At 41.3% G+C, this 22258-nt stretch overlaps 1 protein-coding gene across 2 annotated transcripts in view; it reads right to left on the bottom strand.

The window, feature by feature from the left end:
- scube1 (signal peptide, CUB domain, EGF-like 1) overlaps positions 1 to 22258 on the bottom strand; it is a 121515-nt gene that overhangs the window by 12108 nt on the left and 87149 nt on the right. For both annotated transcript variants that reach the window (XM_084346292.1, XM_084346293.1), the window contains 7 exons: positions 9443 to 9565; positions 5686 to 5802; positions 4704 to 4826; positions 4444 to 4563; positions 3061 to 3159; positions 450 to 566; positions 51 to 209 (listed from right to left, as the gene is read on the bottom strand). In XM_084346292.1, coding sequence (XP_084202418.1) covers positions 51 to 209; positions 450 to 566; positions 3061 to 3159; positions 4444 to 4563; positions 4704 to 4826; positions 5686 to 5802; positions 9443 to 9565 — 858 coding nt within the window. The remainder of the gene's footprint in view (positions 1 to 50; positions 210 to 449; positions 567 to 3060; positions 3160 to 4443; positions 4564 to 4703; positions 4827 to 5685; positions 5803 to 9442; positions 9566 to 22258) is intronic.

Below are 22258 nucleotides of genomic sequence, written 5' to 3'. Positions count from 1 at the left end.
CTTTTTGCACTGTTTGTATGTTTATTAACAGGTAAGAAAGAACGTCACACCTGAGGCCTCCTCCTCCTTCATCTCCATCTCAAACTCAGCTGTGATATGGGAAACCTCTTTGGAAGGAGATTTGCGTCCTCTTCGGCGCTTCTTAGATGAGTCACACTTGAGGTTGACAAAAGTCACCTGGCAGTCGTCAGTGCAGGGGAACTGGCCTCCTTCCAGGTAAAAAAAACACAGGAGTGAAGAATGAGGAGGAAGAACAGAACAATGATATTCATATGATGGAAGATTGAGAATTATTTGTTATAATAATGTACTCTAAATATAGGTGGGGTTTCATGGTGTTGGGTTCAAGTATAGATTATAAATTGTTATTGTGTGTAAACTGATGCTGACTAGACTCTGAACTGACATGCTGGTGATCCAGTACAGCTCTAAATGTAGAAGTTATTTACCTTGCAGGTTCTGCTTGGATGAATCTCTGTGTTTCTCTTTGTTGCGGGGCCTCAGGTGACACTTGGCATCTTTGATCTTAAACCTTGCCTTCTGTTTGATGGGCGGGGCCAGCATGTCTGTTGATCAGAGCATTGTATAAACAACAGGAGTATAACATGTACATTTAGGAATTTTTCAGCTGTATACATCTTTGTCCTTTCTCAAGTCAAAATACAAAATGAGATTTTCTGTTCCCCTAATCTCAACATGGTCTTTATTTACATCAGCCTTTATTTGCTATTAAGTAATAGACTGTTTTTTCTTTCACTAGCCCCCAAAACCCCTCTTCAATCTGCAAAGGCTCCACAAAGATCCAGTAGAGAACTGGTTCTGCTGACACGAGGACAACATCCCTTACTAGCATCCCACCCACATCCACTGTAAGAAGTAACAGGAACTGGATGGTAAATGCACCCTGTTCTCTGATGTTCTCCTCTGCGCTGATGATGCAGCCATTTACTTGACATGTTCTCCTGCTGCTGGCTGTGTGGTATCAACATTTTAGTTTAGGTTCTTATATTTTAGAAATTTGGTTGACTGAAGGTTTGTTCATTTTCTAATCCAGACTGCACTTGAACAAACTGTCTGGTCAAAGACGCCTGACATTCACCTACTGTAGCCCCGTGGTGGGTATTAGCTAATAGTTAACAACTAGTGAAATGTTAGACAAATCCAGTAACTGATTTGTGTAAGCAGTGGCCACCAGTTACAGATGATGGAACCTTATATGGATGGATCTTAACATCATTCAGATTTTACATAATACTTTGGTTACGACAATAGCCCAAATAATTTATGGAGAAATAGTTTTCATTTATGAAGTACTGTGTACTATACTCAAGTTACTGTGCTAGCTATAACATCATCAATAAAGAGCTGCATTTTATCATTACAGACCATTCACATTGATAAAATACAGCTTGCATTAAACCATGCAGACAGTGTAGGGAGATGCCACTGCAGTAATGGCGACTGGTCTACTTCAGGTACTTTCCTGGACTTGTGTATAAAGGGTACTGTATCTGACTCTGCTGTGTAGTAATTGGGGTGACTGTTGGGGTGTCTATAGGTTGAAATGATTCAGTCAAATTGAAGGCCAGATTTACTGTGAATTTTGTGTCTAATAAATACACTGTATGTTTATCCGTGCATTTAAACAAACAGAGTCATAGTTTGAGTTTTTCTCAGGTGGAGCAGGCCACAGTAAATATACTGCTCAAAATAATAAACAGAACACCTAATGGTCACAGTATAACACCAGGTCAGTTAAACTTCAGGGATATCAGTCTGTCCATTTAGGAAGCACAAGTGATTGTGAATCAGTTTCAGCTGCTTTGGTGCAAATGAAAGTGACAACAGGTGCAATGAAGAGGCAAAAGCAAGACAACCCCTAAAAAGGGAATGGTTTTGTATGTGGTGGCCACAGACAATTGCTCTGTCCTGATCCTTCCTGACTGATTTTTAGTTCTGCTAGTGTCCTTGTCACTACTGGTAGCATGAGGCGGTACCTGCAGCCCAATCAGGTTGCACAGGTAGTCCAGCTCCTCCAGGATGGGACATCCATACGTGCAGACGTGCTGTGTCTCCCAGCATATCCCACCGTTCTCTTCACAGATGAGAGTAGGTTCACACTGAGCACATGTGACAGTTTAGAGACGCTTTGGTGAACACTTTGCTGCCTGTAACATTACCCAGCATGACCGGTTTGGCAGTGGGTCAGTCATTGTCTGGGGAGCCATATGCTTGGAGGATTGCATAGACCTCCATGTCATAGCCAACAGTACCCTGACTGCTGTTAGGTGCAGGGGGCCCTGGGTTCCTCCTGGTGCAGGAGAATGCCCAGCCTCATGTGGCCAGAGTGTGTAGGCAGTTTCTGGATGACGAAGGCATTGCTGCCATTGACTGGCCATCTCCTTCCCCTAACCTAAATCGAACTGATCACCTGTGGGAGGTTATGTATCGGTAAATCCGACGTCCAGGAGCTCACTGATGCCCTGATCCAGGTCTGGGAGGTATCACCATCTGCCGCCTCATCAGGAGCATGCCCAGACGTTGTCGGGAGTGCTTACAGGCACTCGGGGGCCATACACACTACTGAGTCACATTATGAGTTGCCATGATAAAATTCATGCAAGTCAGATCTAATTTTGAATCCAGCCCTCAGTGGGTTGATGATTTTGGTTTCCATTGACCGTTGTTACGTCACTTTGTTCTCAAAACATTATACAATGTACATCAGTAAAGATTTTCAACTTAAAGAATTTGTTGATCAAGTTCTAATGTGTGTTTAAAGTGTTCCATTCATTTTTTTGAGCAGTGTATTGTAACCAGCATCACTACTTTAATATTTCTTTTCTGAGCTAAGTCATCTGATAGAAATCCCTCTACTGAACTGCACCAATGAGCTAATCTTCACTGGCAGTGTGTGTCTGGAGGGCGGTGCTCGGATCAGTCTGGAGACCTGACAGCATAAAGAGCGGCTGTCTGGGTAAATCTCAACTCCATGAAACCACAGTTTGCCCTTTTCTCAGTAAACCTGGCTCTGAATACTGCATTTCCCATCGTGTATACCGGTGCAGGTGGGTAGGGCAGTGGTGGCATTCCTCTTCTGAGGAGCTTTACCAGGCTGGACTGGCACTCCACAGCTCAGTGTGTAGCTGTTCTCTGAGTCTGTAAGAAACACACACACAACACTACAGTGAGAAAAGAGACGTGATGATGAGGTTAAGGAGGCTGACTGTTTGACTAGGTCCTCCTGCACCATCAAATATCTAGTGAGTGTATGTGTGTGTGTGTGTGTGTGTGTGTGTGTGCGTGCGTGTGTGTATGTGTGTGTGAGTGTGTGTGCGTGTCAGTATGGAAGCATGTGTTTTTCACTTGGCAGTTCTGAGGATTCAAAAGAATTTTAAAAACATTTAAGACCATAATATCCTCCATTCAGACACGCCATTGAGAAAAAGTCCAAATGACAGATCTATGGACCCTCTCTTTCCTTGATGCACACGTAAACATCAAGACATATTTCAAGTAAGAAATGAGGGATGAAGCCTTCGGAGGTCATAAAAGCAGGATGATTAAATAAGAGCCTGGACTGCATTCAGCCACAGGAATTTACATGGCTCCCTCCCCCTAAAATTGAGACACAATCCAAGACGACAGAAAAACAAATATTTCATCTCATGCCTGAGAGCTATCCATCATTCTCACACGATGGCTGCCAAGTTAAACGGAGCTAGGGCAGCACTACGGAAAAAATGGTGCGATCAAAGAATGTAATCAATTTAGAGATGTGTGTTAAGTACTATTACAGGAGGAGAGGCCGGGGTGCCAGCCAAAGTGCTGGGCCAGGTGAAGCCAAGAAAACCTTCCAGAGTGAAAAACACATCAGTCTGAGTGGAGTGCCCCCCGAGGAGTCAACAAATACAGCAATAAAGAACAGGAGCACCTTCATCAAGCATCAACGGCACTGGGAGAGGGGATGGTATGGAAAGCTTTGACTGCCCAGATATTACCACCAGAGGGCAGCAACGTGTGCAGCATTACAGCTGAAAACAGTACAGGCCACTTGGAGAGATTTACAGGAGTGTGAGGAATTTCATTTGAGGGGTCACCAACCTTAGGCCCAATCTGTACACAGTTTTATTCTCTTATTCTATTAAAAATGTTAAACAGATAAAAGAGCAACTCCACAAAAAAAAAAGTTTCTTCAATTATTTCTTTGTCACGTGTGATTATAGACCTGGAAATATTAGCTTGATGTCAGGTTGGACAGGACAATCAACTTCAAGATGTCACCTGGAAATCTGAGTACTAATAAGCCTATATTTCAATAGTGTGATTTGTAAAATATAAGAAGTTGAAAAAAAGATTTGTGAGTTAGCACTATACATTTTTTCTTCACTGTGCATATATGTGTGTGTGTGTGCGTGTGTGTGTGTGTGTGTGTGTGTGTACCTGCAAGGAAGAGGGCGTTGGAAGGGCAGGAGAGAGAGCAGACCTCCGCTCCTCCACTCTTGGTGCAAGTCAGCTGGGCTCGGGGCGCTGGCTTCCCATTGGGCAAACACTTCGCCGCCTCTGAGGAACACACAGAGTCACATCACCATGACAACCACCTGGACACACACACACACACACATCCGTTCAGGCCCGCTGTGCGGAATCCACCACGGCGCAAGTGGAGGAGCTCAAAAGCAAAAAAACTCACAAACACTTACCAATGCAATCTTTCTTGTTCCAGTGGAGTTTCTGTCCGGGAGGACACACACACTCATAGCTGCCCTGGGTGTTAACACAGCCTTGCTCACAGCTCCCGTTGCTGATGCTGCACTCATCAATGTCTGAGACCCAACCACAGAGAGCATGACAGTCAGTCTGAGTATGAATGTTCACTGTCCTGTGTTTGCACTTTTAATTAGACAATAAAACAGAAGCCACGACAGTAATAACAAAAACGGGCAATCTAAAGATGTTAATCAGTTTCTACATACCTTTACGTCATTGATACATTGACTTCCCTTACTAATAATAGCTACAATGCTCTTGGTACTTTGGATATTCTGTCATTTGAACCCTAGCGCTCAACCTTAGCTCAAAATTGTAGGAATAAACATACAGGTAATATCGGGTGTTGTTGAACTGATTGTATGCATACTGGCAGGTGTTTCTATTATTTTGTCCACCCCATTTAAATCAGCGAAGGTAGACTAAATAACAGAGACACCTATTTGTATTACCACAAACTGAATATTCTAACTTTCATGAAGGGAGCAGGACTGTATTAGTTAGAGCTACGTGTAGCTAATAAACTGGCAGCTGAGTGTGTATATGTGCTGCTACAGGTGCATCCTGCTCCAGCTGTTGTGATCATGCTGACTCCATCTTACCATCAGTGACGTCAATCAGTCGAACAACAGGACAGTCAGGACTGTATGTGTTGATTGAGCTTCAGGTGTGTGACAGCACACACACACATACATGTACACACAGACATGCAGAAAAACCAACACACTGGGAACATGCACACACACACACACACACACACGCCTCACCCCTCACCTTAACACTCTGTAAGGCACTTCCAACACACACATTTTATCTACTCTATCACACACACTTTGTGTCGATCTGCCAGTTTTGGGAGCGTTTCATGTATTTCTCCCATGTTCCTGGCACTGGGATAGATGTGAGCAGACTCACCTCCACAGTGAGTGAGGCCGTACAGGATGTATCCCTTGTTGCATAAGCACTCAAAGCTGCCGGGGTAGTTGATGCAGGTGTGGTCACACGTTCTCTCAAAGGAGCACTCGTCAATGTCTGAGGAAGACCAAAAACATACATGACTGGTGAGAAGTGCTGCACATAGTGCATCAGAAAAGTTTGAGAACAGGAAATGGAGAAACTAGACGCTGCAAGAGATATCAGCATCAATTGCCTTTTTTGTTTGTTCACTCATTGTAGTTTCCCGTTCACCTCAGTAAACGCATGTCGTCTTGCAGCCAGTAAAAAGTAGCCATTAAAGAAAAATCATCTGAAAGGGAAATTCCCATGACTTCATATGACTCAATATTGGATTTTTGGAATATAAAGATTTTTGTTTCTGTGTGATAAAGTATATTTTGATAATCAGGTATTTATTTAATTCACTGTGAATTTCAGTGAATTACAGTGAATCTGTAGGAAATTAATTAAATCAGTTCTCCTGCACTTGGACTGTTAGAATAGTCACTGTGACTGATCACAATGTGTTGGTATTTGTGTTTTAGTATGTTTATATAACACTACAATATAATAAGTTGTCTCATGGCCATTCAGAATGTGTTAACACAATATTTATTCATCCAAAACTCTCAAGTCACAGTGGAGATGGGAATAGTATGAACAGATGCCACACACCACAGCATTTATAGCCAAAGCTAATTTGCAATGTCCATCCCTAGATGGGCCTTTAAAATACATCAAATTCAACCATACATAAAAAAAATGTATTTCATCATTTGGTTATTTATCCTACGACACTCCAGTTTTCTATTATATAGACATGGCTTATTACTGTGCAACTGCTTAATATTCAGAATGATATTCTTATCTCAACTCATGACATAGTGGGGTGAAAGGTTGTGTTTTAATTAATCAGATTCCAGACAAACTAATCAAAAATCAGCCACATTTTTGTGAACAATGCAAATCACTTGGATTATTGTACTGGTTAATTAAGCATCAGCTCTGTTTTTCACCAGTTTATGTACTGCTGCAACATAAAGGCTCTTAAACTAGTTGTCAGCTAATTACAGTAATGCCAGATTAAGATTTATCTGGAAGATATCAGAAAAAAAAGAAGATACCAAAAAAACCCAAACATTTAGTGTCATCAATATCTCAAAAATCCAACTCAAGGTTTTCAGTTTAATTAAGTGGAGATGTGTTAAATCTGACATGTTTTGCATATTGTGCCCGTTCAGGAATTCTTCCGTATTTCAGCCTCACAAGTCTAAGTAAAGCTGCTAATGGTAAAACAACTGTAACACAGGTATCTATGTATTTCACATGCATTAAAAGAATCATGAACTTGTCTGAATCAATCTAATGAGAGCATGCAGGTTTTGTCCTGCTGCTTTGGTGGAAGCAGAGGTCAGTGGGATGAGTGGTTTACAGACATTGCAATCTTAATGACTCATTTATGGACAAACACAAGCTCATCACCAAGGACTAAAGAGGCCATCCTATTAATCACAGTGGACATTATAGTAAACAAACACATTAGCGCAACAGTAAACTAAGACAAGAGCTCATTCTAATAAACCAAAAAAACTCCATTGGAATGAGGTTGAGAAGGCTCATTCAGTGTTGCGTCAAAGTCCGTCTGAGTGTGTGTGTATGAGGGTGCGCGCCTGCCCGCTCATGTGTTTATGTATACTTGTCCAGCACCAAATATTATTAACCTATCAGGAATGGAGGCCAGCATTTCAGACTCACCTGGTTTATTTCAGGCTGTTCCACGGGGCTTTACAGGAGCTAAAAATACGAAATGTTATAATGGAGTTTGTCATGTGGAGGAAGTTGTTAAGGCCTGGATGTTGGCTCGGTAAATATTCCAGGCAACTGTCCATGTGTGGACTTTGGAATAGCTTGCCTGTTTTGAGCTAGGCCACAAGCAGAGTTTACATAAACTGATCCTGGCCCACAGGAGCTGTCTGCAACTGTTTAATGTAAGATGAACATATATAAAATAATTAATGTGTTTTTCTGTGAGACACACCCTCAGTCATGATGAGGTGTTTCGACATTTATCTAACTGCTGACAATGTTCTCTCTATCTCTCTGCCTCTCTAAACATTTAGAGTAGAAGGAATCATTTGTGGGAATTGCTTATGCAACTATGGCAAACGATTCATCTTTCTGCTTGAGTTTCTTAGCCACTTCTGGCAAGTAGTGTATGACCAGGAGCGAGTTCCTCTGGAGAAGCTCACTGGCACAGAAAGAGCTGACAAATTAAACATTATATTTCATTTTAAGGTCACGTTGAAGCTGAACAGTCCAGATGTCAGTGGATGGGATAAACCTGGCAGCTATTGGCTGGCATGGTACGGACGCAAGGTGTGTCAGAAATAGGCACCGGTGCTCTGATGTGGCTGACAACACTCAACACCACATTATTAAAGGATACAAACACACCACTGATCATGCGTAGTTGATCCAGGACACAAACACACACGTGTACCCACACTGTTTGTGGGTTTGGGCCGAGGACAGAAGCACCCCGGGGTTTTGTTGTTAATAAAAGCATTTTGTGTTTGTCTGCCGTGCCATCTCTCTTGCTGCAACTTGTAAGCAAGAATCTGCCTTTAGTCATACAAACAGAATCGTTGATCACAAGGAGGCTTCTTCACTGCACTACTTACCTCGTCCAGGAAGCCAGATACACTGCTGCAGTAAACTCTACTTTGTCTTGTCAGGGAAATACGACTGTGCACGCTTGACCTTTTCTCATTAATGCATTTCAGTGAAGCATTTAGACACATTCAAACTTCAAAACTATAGCAGTTGGAGTTTAAGAAGACAGTCTAGCTTTTGTGAAAATATACTTGTTGTTCATCTTCAACAGGATCAGACCAATAAAAATGTCTTCTCTGTCAGTCCAGTAGATCCACTGCGACGTGCAAGTGCTCTGAACTTAATGGAAAGAGTATATTTTCTCTAGGCTAATGTCCTGCAGGACCTACTGTATCCTGGACAGGATCAGATATCAGATTGATATTGATTTTCTCATCTGACTCCAGCAAAGACACCAGTTTCCCATTCACACGTTAGTTTCACTGATCCTTTCAGCCATGTCTGGTTCCTTTTTATGTGTACATGATAATATTGTAGTGTCTGCCAATAGCTGCTGGCCAATAGAGGAGACATGTGTTTTTTAAAGCAATTTAATTGTACTTCAAATCAAATCATACAGTATAAAACTTTAACCACAGAAATTAAGTCTACTTTGAATTCTCTTTCTGAATGGGCACCGTTACAGCTGCGATACAAACTAACTCAACACTAGTCCCCTGCTGATCAGTGGATGTAAAAAAGCACAGAAGAAGATGCCCTAAACCAATAATTCTGTGCCTATGGCTTTAACTGTTGCAGAGGTATATCAACTTTTTTTTCTTAGTCCAAGCTCTGTTTTGTGTTTTAGAGAATCTCCCTGCTCGATGATAAAAGAGACAGTTGGATCAAGTAGCCGAGCTGAGCTGTTGGATAGAGTGTGTCAGTGCCTGTCGCCCCACACAGGTAGATAATCATCAACCCCCACTGATGTCCAGCAGAAAACTAATAGTGAGTTTGAGTTTTGTCAGGTGAAATCATAAATTCAAAACCTTAATGTCTCTGAGTTTATTCTGACCTGACTGATGGGTGACAGGAGAGATGACACAGTGAGAATATATGTGATTGACAGCTGTCAGTCACTGACCTTGGCATGTCCGTTCATCAGTGAGCAGTTTGTGGCCTTTCTGGCAGCTGCATTCGAAGGAGCCCACTGTGTTCCTGCAGAAGTGATCACAGCCGCCATTGTTCTCCAGGCATTCGTCGATGTCTGGGTGGAGAAAATAAAATAATGTAAGGCGATTGGTAAAAGCACAACTGAGTCCACCTGCTTTACAACACAACTGCAGCCAATGTGGTAGATTGCATTAAGTTCATGATCAAATCAGACCCGTCTGACCTTAAATGGTGCTTAACATAAAATTGTATTTACTCTAAACTGGTGGAAGTTGTCAGCATGTTTCTCCAGAAATACACCTGTACATTTAGTAACTGAACTCATGCTATGAAGAGAGAGAAACCTGTGGTGCAGCTTTAACGAGACAAAATGACTAAGAAGCAGGAGACATAAATCTAGAACATACAGTAACACTGCGCCAGTCTGCCAGACAACTTTCTGACCAGTATGGGTACACACAGAGACACAAAACCCCCTCCATTATTGCTTTAAATCTGCAGCAGTCCTATAAACTGAGAGGACCCTTCTCAGATTCAAGCTTCAAATCTATTCAAAGCCCTTGGTGGAAAGGTCTGTACTAGGATCAGGTCTCAGATATATTGGAAGGAGGGATTGTTTTTTCTACGCTCTTTATTTGTGTACTTCAGTAGGCAAAGAGGGTTGGCTGCTCTGAAAGACTGTCGTCAAGTCTCCCTCATTCTTAATCACAATACCAGCATTCTATAGAGGGAACTTGTCAGTCACTGCCACACAAGCACAAAGAAACACACTACAACTGGCGAGCACAAAACAATTAGGATTATGCGATATGGGTGCATATATGCATGTGCATGGATATACAATAAAAGTCACATGAAATGTGATTTTTTTTAAAAAGATATTCACAAAACATAAATTAAAATTCAGATATGTCACAGAATTTAAAAAATATTCAGATATCCCAACAACTGCACACTCTATCTGATATTACCTGAGATTTAATTTATTTTTTTTTTCCCTGTCTTTTAATCTTTTTATTGGCTTTTCCATCATTTCAGGGTTTCATCATTGTGTATGTACTACAGTGGTATATTTAGTAACGCTTCTTTAACAGGGCTCCAGCTGGCAGCGTGGATCAGTCTTTGGAAATTTAGCTCAGGGCTTGTTCATAGGGATCCCGCTGTCTCATCCCATGATACGCTAGTTACCTGGAACTAATGAAGTGAAGCTGCTGGGAGAGAGAACAGGCAGAGACCATCACTGAGAAATATGTCTATTATTGGCCCCTAGCTTTGGAGGGTGGGTGATGGCTAATAAATAGGTGTGACCGCCACTTTTTATATCTGATCTTCCTCCCTCTTTCAATCCAGAACTTCACTGGGAAAGATAGATGTTCATTATTTTTTTCCAACCACTATTTTCAGATTAAACTGTTACATGCACTGCTTAGAATTATCTACAACACATAAATGTAATAGCAGTTATGTTTCAGCAAAACATATCTGACAAAATAAATATTTGCAGTCTTGACCCCAGTGTCAGACCCTCCCTTTGGCATGTCATCAAGTTAGTACACTTAACAGAAGAGCTTATGATCAGCTTGAACTTTAGAGGGACAGTTCACCCCAAAGTAAAAAAAATACATATTTTTCTTTTCACCTGTAGTGCTGTTTTTTAGATATCAGTAGTAGAGATGTCTGCCCTCTCTCAAATATAATGGAACTAGATGTTAGTGCACGATATATATTGACCCAATATTGGGAAATTTATACCATTGACTAAATAGTCAGTATTGATGAAATTATAGCCGATAAATGGAGCCAATAATATGAAGCTAAGTGCAGCATCTACACCATCTGATGCAGTGAGTGGCAGCTTGCTCCTCTTGAGTTGAAGACATGCAGCACACTGTCGTCATGCTCACGACGTCGAAGTATGTATTTACATACATACATTTTTTTTTTTTTAATGTGAAATTATCTGTTTCTTAACGGTATGTAAATATTGGTTATTAATCTATATAACAAGTGAAAATGAAGGACAACTCTAAATCTGGCAGCAGTTTGCATTTTTTAAGAATTTGATGTCAACAATCCTTATTAAATGCTGGTGAGAAGGTTTTAATATGCTGGTAACAGTATTCATGTTGGTCCCATGGTCAGGCCTGAGGTCCTGGGAAAAATATCTGCAGAAGCCGTTTAGAATAACAGCTGAGCTCTGAGAGTCCAGGTGTGGTGCAGCAATCCGGAGGAACAGATTCTAAAATAATAACAAGGTGAATGCAATCGCCCAGAGGCAGCATGTTCAGTGCCAACCACAAACCTGCTGGCAGATCTGGTTTCACAAACCCTAACCATCCAACCTCACTCCCTTGCCTCATCCAGCCTACTGTGCCCTCACATGAACCCAAAGTGCAGAGTCAGGTCTTCACCTTTCTTATTATAAAGTGGATTTTTCACGTGAATACATTTTGTTACACCTTACGTCTCATTCATAGCAAGTGTACTTTATCCAAATCAATTTCCATTTGCTGCTTTGGAAAACGTTGTTTCTATAGATGGAGAAGGGCGAGTGGAGATCAGAGTGAAAAGATTTAGAAGGTAGAGGAGGTGAGGGGAGAGCTGGAAGAGGAGGAGGAGGAGCAAAAAGCGCGGACAATAGTCTGGCAGATTACACAGGCTAAGCCCTTTTTGATTGGTGCACTAAGTGATGAAAACTGTGAGGGATTAACACCTTGAGCCGGGTAATAAGTTGAGCAAGACACCACAGAGAAATAGGAGGGGGAGAGAAGGGGGGAGAAAAAAAGAAGGGAGAGGAGGGAGGCCAGAGGAAGACAGAGGAAGAAGGAAGAAAAGGAGGGGGGGAAACAGATGGAAAAAGACAAGAAGGGGAGAGAAGTAGATGAAAGAAAAAAAACCTCTTCATATATTTCTGCTTTTTTCATTGCAACACTAAAACACATTTCACAAAGAAGCACGCTCCTGATGATGGCTTCTGCACAGTCAAGATGGAGGATACATCCTACTCGCCTCTATACGACTGGCGAGGCCCACATGACAGCCCTGCCCCACTTCATTTCTGCTGCTATATACATGTCATTATTCAACATGTTGTCGGTTTGCAGCTAGAAATACTAATAACAGTGTTTTAAGCGGGCTGGTGCTGACCAGAAGTTCTCACAAGCTGCTAATATTCTTTTCTGCATTCTCCATATCACGCAAATGAGGTGGAGGTGCACCGAGGCACACCGAAGCTCTGCCCGCTTCCTTTCGATACCAAAAAATGTATAATTTCAGTTGGTCCTGACCAAATGAACCAAACTAAAGGTGTGAAAACCCTGTGGCATCCCACCTCCCTCCTTCCACTGCATTCATGATACAACACCGCTGTTGTTCGGAATCATCTGCCCTCTCAAGTGGTTGCCAGTTTTTTGGATTAGCTAACATTGCTAACTTTAGCTAGCAAACATTTTTACAAAAAAAAAACATTTTTGGCAACTTCCAAGACTCTTGATTGCTGATGAAACACAGATACCACATGATACAAACTGCATTATACTATTTGCTCATGAACCTTATTAGAAGCTGGAACCAGCGGTCAGAATTATTTCACAAATAATTAAAACAGTTAAACAAAACAGTCATTTTGGACCTGACAATTTTTAAAAAAATGGTTATTTCACAATCATGATAATGTTTTAAAGGAAAACGGATACTTTTATTCTGCACCATTCCACAAGCTCTGTGGATGTCTTATATTTTTAAAATGATTTGTCTACATAAAGTTATAGTCATTTCTGACATAATGGGTCCTTGATTCCAGACAGAGGTGAACACAAACAAGGGTCTCATGTTAAGCTGGTGGGCTCAGCTGAAATGGTAAGTGTGGCTGGTAGATTTACTCAGCTGTGGCTAAGGTTGTGGTGGCATTTGGTTTTGAGGTATACTGTGGGAGGAAATCTGTTATCATATAGTTCACATTTTCGTACCTTCAGTATATGACTCTACTGTGTTAAATCTTAAGTTTAATATCCTAGTTATACCAGTTACAGCCAGTAACTCAGCCACTGTGTTGTTCCATCAGCGTAGACTCAGGCCTCCTTGGCCTGATCCTCTCACTCTATCCTCAGGGAGCTTCTGCTGAATGAACTCTTCATCTTAATATGGAGCCGAGACAGGAATCCACAACGGGCTGGCTGTGCGTTGTGGTAAAAATGTAGTAAACTTCATGCCCCGCTGTGCCCTGTCAGCGGCCTTTTAAAAGGGATTGTCCCTCCATCTGGCTCGGCTAAAACGGATTTCCTTGTAGCTGGCGGGAAGAGAACGGAGCTCTGGGGTTTTTTGAGGGGAATGGGACAGGTAAGGGCGTTCAAGTACACTTCAGTGTCCGTAATCCCAAAACGTAATGCCATACCAGGAGAGAAGCATTTGAAGTGATTAGCTCCTTTTAATATCTCTCTGCGCTCCACTGCCTACTCCTGACTTTCAATGGTTTTGCTTTTTTGATTCCTCTCTGTTGCTCTTTCTGTCTTCCTTTCTTGTTTTTAATTTATCCTCAGCGTTATTGCACTTTGTGTTCCTCTGAAGCTCTATTGTTATTCGTCTGACCTGCAGCGCCGGCTGCCTCAAAAGAATCAAATCAATCACGGCCACTTTCCAGGTCTTTACTTTGACATGCTGACAGTAGCTCGTAGGGATGATCTCTATCTGTGAGACAGCAGGAGGGATGGCTGCCTTCCTCCCTTCAGGTTAAACACACTATAAACACTTGCCAAACCCTGAGACTGTAAAATTGATGAGATTTTCAAAATGAGGACATTTGAACTTTTCCTCCTTCTGGTTAGTTTTGAATGAATCAGTTAACAGAAATATGGCACAGAAACCACAGAAAGAAAAGCTTCAGCAGTGAGGAAATCTGGATTTGGCAAGTAAGACACACACAAAGTTAGAAACATACACACGCACACACACACCCCTCCACAACATTCCCCCTCTGCCCATGTCAGCTCCGCTCTAATGCTTATGTAAAAACAGTGGATACCCCAGCTCTACCCAACACAGACAGACACAGCTTCGTAATTATTCTGGCAGCCACAAACACTGGCAGAACCATCGCATCTACCCACACTTAATGGCCACTCTGGGGATGGCTGAGTCTTATAACAGGGTATATAATTACCTTTAATGGAGCCTAAATAAGCTTTGAGCTTAAATAAATGCATTAAGCCTCAGAACATCTTGAAATGATAAAGTTGGTAGAGGACAGATAAAAGCGAGTTAGGAAAGTGGGTGAAGGGAGAATGGAGGGAGGCCTGACGTGTGGCACAGTCCTTCACTGGGTGTCCTTCTGGTGTTTCACCTTCATCCATTCACAATTGGTGCAGTACTGCCAATTATTTTCTCACCTCAAATATGATTAGAGGAAGCCAGTACTTTTACTGCAAATGACTTTAAACAAGTTACTTGGTTGAGAGCCAAGCTGGCAAGGCGGATGGCAGCCTTGGTGATGACTGTCCCGTGCTGAGCAATAAACTTGCTTCATCAAAAAGTCAATAGTTATCAGTATCAGTTAAGAAAAGGAAGTATAGCAGTAGTTATCAATATATCAATAAGAGGAAGGGTTTACAGAGATTATTGGCTCTTTGAGGATGCTAACGACAGAGAACAACAAACTAGATAGATGGGTAGTGTGGTGTCAGAATTAACCTAAATCACAAGGGTGTGTCATGTGTCACTGTACGTGCAGTATTAGTTTATCTGGGTGACAAAGGTACTGTATAAGCAGAAAGCTCATTATGTTGAATCACTTGAGATGTAATGATATGAATGTTTGATGAGCAGAGATGTGACAAATGAGCAAGAGGTAAGAAATACAAACAAATACAAACTTTATGTTGAACTCTTTACAATGTGTTACTGACTGTCACTTCTGTCCAGTTTTAACTTCATCTGTGCTTTCATCAATATCTAGCACCATTACCATCTCAGTTTTTTGTGTTAACGTGCTAATGTTTGCTTATTGAAACAAAGCAGAAACTACAAAACTTTACATTCTACATTTATTCATGTGGCAGATGCTTTTGTCCAAAGCGACATACAAATGAGGTAAAATCCAAGTTGAAGTACAACCCAATTCCAAAATAAGTTGGGACACTGTTTAAAACATTGCCGTCATTTGCAATGTGAATGACTGAGCCTTTTAAAGATGCCCCTTTCATACCCAATCATGATACTATCACCTGTGAACAATGAACCTGTTTAACTGTCGACTGTTCCACACAGGCATTTTTAGAACATTCCACAACTTCCCCAACCTTTTGTTGCCCCTGTCCCAACTTGTTTGAAAAGTGTTGCTGCATCATAGGGCTGTGCCATATGGCCTAACAATAATATCACAATAATTTAGGTCTATATCGTGACACAAGCACTTCATTAATTCTAGGACTGGACAACAAAAATATCACATTTTTTTTTACCAAATACCTCAATATTGATGTTGTATATAATATAATATAGTATAATATAATTAATTTAATATCATTTATATTATATACAATATCCATATACTGTATTGCAGCCTTTAAAACCAGGAAAAGACAACACTTAAGTCATATCATGATATAACAATATCCAAAATCTAAGACCATATATAGTCTCACATCACAATAATGTTATAATATTGATATATTGCCAAGCACTACTGGCATCAAATTCACAATGAGTAAAAAGCAATAAATATTATCACATTTTGTTTCATCTACGTTTCACACAGTGCCCCAACATTTTGTAGAATTGGGGTTGAAGATCAAGTGCTGCAACAATCATCATTACATGTTCAACCTGAAACCAGTGCCACAAGGTAGATTATGAGTAATTGTGAGTGTGCGAAAGAGAGAGAGAGAGAGAAAGTGAGAGAGAGAGAGAGAGAGAGAGAGAGAGAGAGAGAAGATGTCATGGCATCACAATCTAAATCAATTTCAAGTTTATGTTGAGATTTCACTGGATAAGTGCACTTTGGGGTGCCGGATGACAAGTCAGGGGATCATCAAAGTCACAAGGATATAACCTCCACCAAAGTGGTGGACCTTGCCTTTGTCTGTATAAGAGTGTAAGCAGTGGAAGAATACAATTATTAGTAAGTACTGTGGGCACCTTGATGTTGTCATGCACAAACATCTGGGGTGCCAGAGGCCATTTTGCCGGAGGTGTTTGTTAATAAGGACACTCCTAATTAACGCATTACATAGTACTGCATATGGACAGCACTGGGATGCAAGAAAAAAGGCTGAATTACACTGAGAACTGTCTCTGCTTATGTCTGACACATACACACATACTGTACACACACACAGTGGTGATGTTATGTCTCTCACTCCAATGTTTTTCCACAAACGCCCAACTCCCTCCATCTCTGTCTGCTGTTGTGAGAGAGGAGTCATTTGTCACTTTCACTACTCCAGGCTAGCGCACACTACCGTGTGTTTCTACCCACACACACACACACACACACACACACACACACACACACACACCAGATGTCTCCTGGGATCCATCTCTGACATTTACTCTAGACGATCAATATCTCACTCCGGCCTTCGATCAATAGTTCCATCCTTTGCCAAGAGCTGTGTGTCTCTTTGAATATCACACTGCTCTACTGACAGTCTGACTGTCTACTACTGTCTGCATATGACATGCAATTTGCAGGTTTCACAAAGCCTAATTCAGTAGTGTTCAGGGCCTTTTTACAGCTAACCTGAATTGGATTTAAGAGCAATTTAACGACCAAAATAAAGGAATAAAAAAGCATATTTCCAATTGAATATAGCTAATGATAGTTCTGAGGCTATAAATGGAAAGTTTAAAAAAATGTTACATGGAAGTAATTGAAGAATGTGTTGAAAATTGTTAACCATAGTCCTATATGTTAACCTTTATTGTGATAAGCAGAGAAGCTAAATGAAACCTGACACTACTTTATCTAATTAACTTTTTGTAGTGAAACTACACATTTAACGTCACTTTACATTTTTTTTTGTCTTCCTTACGAACGTCTTTCCAGTGTTTGCATAAAGAAGATGACAAAACATGTCATACTTCCACCGAAGAGCCTGAATAAAAGTTTGTGTGATGTCTTTCATAATGTTTGCTATAGTGACATCCTTACAGGGTCAACTTTCATTCTGGACGTCTTTTCAACATTGACAAAGGCGTTGAATTGACTTCTTTTTGATACATTTTGCTTAGTGGGATATGTTGTTAGTGTTCTGTTAGTGCTGTTATTGTATCTAATATAAATAATGATTAAAAAAAAAATGAATACCTTCATGCCGTGTAGGGACGCGACATGAATTTTTCGTGCGACTAGATTACATACAAAGTCAAAAAAGACGGCATCAAGCGAGCGTATGGTGAGTTGAAAATATTGAACTCTGGTACATCACAGCTGTGAAATGAAACACACTGTCAATGTGCAGTCCTATGTCACACACTCAAGAAAATAAAAGAAAAGATGTTTGTAAGCCTAGTCCAGTGATAGAGTACTTAAGTGTTAGCAGTGCAGCAGATGAGGCAGTAGCAGAGGTGTATGGCTGACCATGAAAATCTTGGAGCGGAGCGTCCTTCACAGTTTGTAATTCATCGCTCTGAGGTTTGCTTGATGTGACAGTGAGTTATTGACCGGAAACTTCCAGTGAGTCAGTCTGCATTGGTTAGAAAAACATTTTAACACAATAATTTGGTATTTCAAATAATAGGCCTCCTACACAAGGAATTTTAATTGATTCTACTGGTTGTTGAATTATAACCTTGAGGAAATGAATTTTTCTTCCAGGGTAGATATTTTGGAAGTGAAGTCTTCACATACACTGTTCTGGCCACTGAGGAGGCTGAGGGCCAAATGAGAAAGCTTGCTAACATCCACCTGGGCCAAAGGAAACAAGCCCTCCACCCCCTGCCTGCTCCTCTGTGAGCCTCGGGCTATGTTTGAGGAGTCCAGTGTTTAGAATGAGAAACTGAACTCCAGGAGAGACCTCAATGCTGCTGTGGGGTAAAACTGCCTGATAAAGACCTTCCGACTGACCTGACTGTTCAGCGCTGCAGCGAAACCAACCGCCATCAATGGGGGTGAAGTATATGAACCCTAACTCCTCACCTCTGATGCCAACATCCAGAGGTCAAGTGCTGGGTCTGGCTGATATGTAAGAGGCTCGTCTGTCTGCCTGACTGAGATGGAAAATACCGGCAGAAATAAACCGACCAGGAATTAAAGTCTTGTGCTGTCACCTCAACCGCATTTAGACTTGCTTGTAGGAATGTGCAGTTCATACCTCCAGAGTACATGCTGCACATAGTGGTAGAGTGGGGAGTTTTACCAAATATAGTTATGCCAAATATTTGCAGTAAAAAGCAATTAAACGGAATACATTTGCAGAAACCCGAGCCTCTACAAATAATTACGGACGGAGTACGGGGGATCTAGTTTTCTTGGAGAGCGTTGGTTTTCTTCGTAGGGTGTTGCTGGTGGAGAGGACAGACATCAGGCTGGGAGGTAGCGTGTATTTATTCAGGTATTAAACGACCCCGGCACCCGATTCTGTTTAATAACAAACACTCGCCGGGTGCATGTGGGCCAAAGGAAACTCTCAGTTTTACACAACAATAAAACAGCCTCTGATCTGGGCCTGGTTTGGCCGAAGCAGGGGCTGCCTGCCATGCTGCAGTCATGTTAAGGTAATGAAGACCACAGCATTAGGTCTGGATTAGCGCACCTGACGAGTGTGGACACTTATTTATTATGTAAATAAGTAGCAAAAGTACACAAATATCGACTTATATGCAGTGCTATGCAGTGCTATGGGCTGTATACTATGGGTTTACCAATTATCATCTTGGCCGATAATCAGATCCAATATTTAGCATTTTTCTGAGTCAGAATCAGTGTTTTTTTTTGTCTTGGCTCTAATACAGCATGCATCTGCAAAGTAACTAAAGTGATGTAGAAGAGTAAAAAGTCCAACATTTGCCTTCAAAGTGTAATGGAGTCTAAAGTAGCAGAAAATGGAAATACTTAAGTATGCCTCCAAAATGTACTTAGTCACATTCCATCACTGCTGTGTATCTAATATCCATTACAGAATACGGTATTAAACTTCAATACTTGGACCCTTACAGCATTACAAGCACATCACAATCACATTACTCATACAACTGAAGGGCAAATCCATTTTCAGACTTTGAATACGTGACATCGCTGGCTTCCTCCATCTATAAAAGGGATGGCTTATCGTCATTCAGGCAGAAATGACTTCAATGTTAATGCTCCTTACCGCTTCACTAAGAAATGATAGAACATTCATAGAATTCATTCCTAATTTGCACATTAAACAACCTGGAAATTAGAGAACATATTTAAGTTGTCGTTGTTTAAGTTTAACTTGGTGTGTATTGTAAAAGCAAGGTGTGGCACAATGCACAGTGAGAATACACTTGAATAGCACTCCCCTTTAATTCAATCAAATCCAATATCAGCCACAGATTTGTTTTCATCAAGATCCATGCATTATTCCCCGAGAAATTAATGAAAATGCGAAAAAGCAGAAAATTAAAGAGAGACAAAATGAATGTCCCTTTATCCTGATTTGGATCAAAAGTTAATGGGATCTATTCTGGGCTGAGACACATCATCCATCTAAGTTTGGTGGAAATCCATTTAGTAGTTTTTGTGTAATCCTGCTAACAACCAGTAAAAAAAAATCTTTGAAAACATAACCTCCTTGGCAGAGGTAGTAATGTCATACGCAAAGCATCAACGTCACTGTAGCTTCCACTGGACAGACAAAAACATCATATTTATGTGGAGAAATGAGGGGAATGTAACCCTCCCCACATTTATACAGACGTGCCATATTTTCATCAAATTGAGCTTTGACTAGAGCTCTTTTAATGACACCATGCTGTTGTGACCTCTTCTTCTGCAATGGTTTAACCGGTGCATACAAACTAACTTTAACTTGCATTTTCTTTTGCAAAAAAAACTTAAACTAAATTAGGATCGAAACCTGACAACTGTCTCATGTGCATGTGCTTATACGCATACTGCACATGATCACATATTTCTGTGTTGGGAGTCTGTTAGTTTGCTGGTAAATGGATGTGATCATGTCTTTCTTTTCATGTGATCTGATTGAGTTTGTGTTAGAGTTCGTCTGTTCAGGTCTTTTCAGGTAGAGGAGGAATGCAGGCCAGTGGGGACGTGTTTCAGGTGCCAATATACACTGTGTACTTTACAGAAGAGTAGACCGACCACATGTTATCCACAGACACACACAACCACACAAGTGCACGCATATCGAACCTCAAATGAGCTTGAAGTGCACAAAACACAGACTAAACATACAGCCTAAATGTGTGTTAATTAACCCACAGACACCACGCACATACAAATACACATACACACACACACACACACAAACACACACATACACACAAATACAGTAACTCATCCAACCTCCAGTGTGCACCTACTAATCAAACATCTGGAAACTGTTCAAAAAAAATCTTTTTCCCCTCTCTCCATCCATCTCTCTCTCTCTCTCGCTAGTTGTCGGCACGAGAGCCCTGCGATGAAACGCCTCTTCGGGTTGGCGTGTCTGTCATCGTGAGAGGCTGAACCGCCTTGTCTGTCAGCGTAGATGAAAGGGCGTTTATAGGACTGGTGGGTTTTAAACATGCCCTACATAGTTTATATTGAAATGATTATGATAGACAGGCACGACAGGGCACATCCCCTTGGCTTTAAAGTGAGGTAGACACAGACAGGGAGAGAGGGAGAGGTTGAGAGAGGGCCGTCTGTCTCTATCAAGCAATTTAGTGGCACATTAGATGAGACCACCTCACAGCGTGGCACTTATCTTGCCGCTAACTACTACGTTCGGTAAACTGCTAAATGCCAGCAATTATACTGCAGTCTGTGCACTACAATACAGTGCTAACACGACTGTGATTACATGTGCCACCAGAGTCGTCACACACCCACACATGCGCGTTTACTCACATGGGCTCCTGCAGGAGATATTGATTAGCTAACTCTCAGACAACCTGTGCGTGCTGTTGCTAAGGATACAGGAAGGACTTAGAATTTATTGAAAGCTGATAAGACCCGTGAATAAAAAAAAGAACTGAAGCACAAACTCACTCCAATAGGGAGAAACAGCCTCTGGGCAAATGACGGTGCTAACATTTAAAACTAGAACTGATACGTAAACATAGCGGATGACAATGATCATATATCATTATCATCAGTGGCCAAATGAACCTAGGGACATAAACAGGGGCAGCACAGTGGCTCAGGGAATATAACTGTCACCTCATACCTTGATTCCACTTGGCACGTCTCTGTGACATCGCGTTTGCGACGCTGTTTTGTTCTGTCCTCCACGTGGCTTAATACTCCACTGGGAGCATATGAGAAGCAGCACAATGCTTCCCTGATATTGTTGACTCACTCAGAGTTTTTATTTCATCACATTTTTGTGCTTCTACCATGGGTGAGTCGGCTACATAGATAAATGGTTACTTTGTCTGTTTTAAGTGTGTTTACAGCTAGATGGGTCTGAGTTTGAAGAAACTCGCAGCTTTCTCCACCTTCAAAGACATACAGGTGACTGGGAAACTGCTGTCCAGGGTGTGACATCTCTTATGCAATTGCATGCTGGGATAGGCCAACCTGGTATCACGCCAAACCATGTAACAGACAAACTCTGTCACTGACAACACAGTCTCATTCTGTGGTCAAGTTAGCAAGTTA

This window comes from Pagrus pagrus (assembly GCF_965226575.1).
Source record: "Pagrus pagrus genome assembly, chromosome: 23".
In the NCBI taxonomy this organism is placed as follows: Eukaryota; Metazoa; Chordata; class Actinopteri; order Spariformes; family Sparidae; genus Pagrus; species Pagrus pagrus.
The sequence above is the reverse complement of the archived record's forward strand: the minus strand, read 5'-3'. Positions and strand labels throughout refer to the sequence as shown.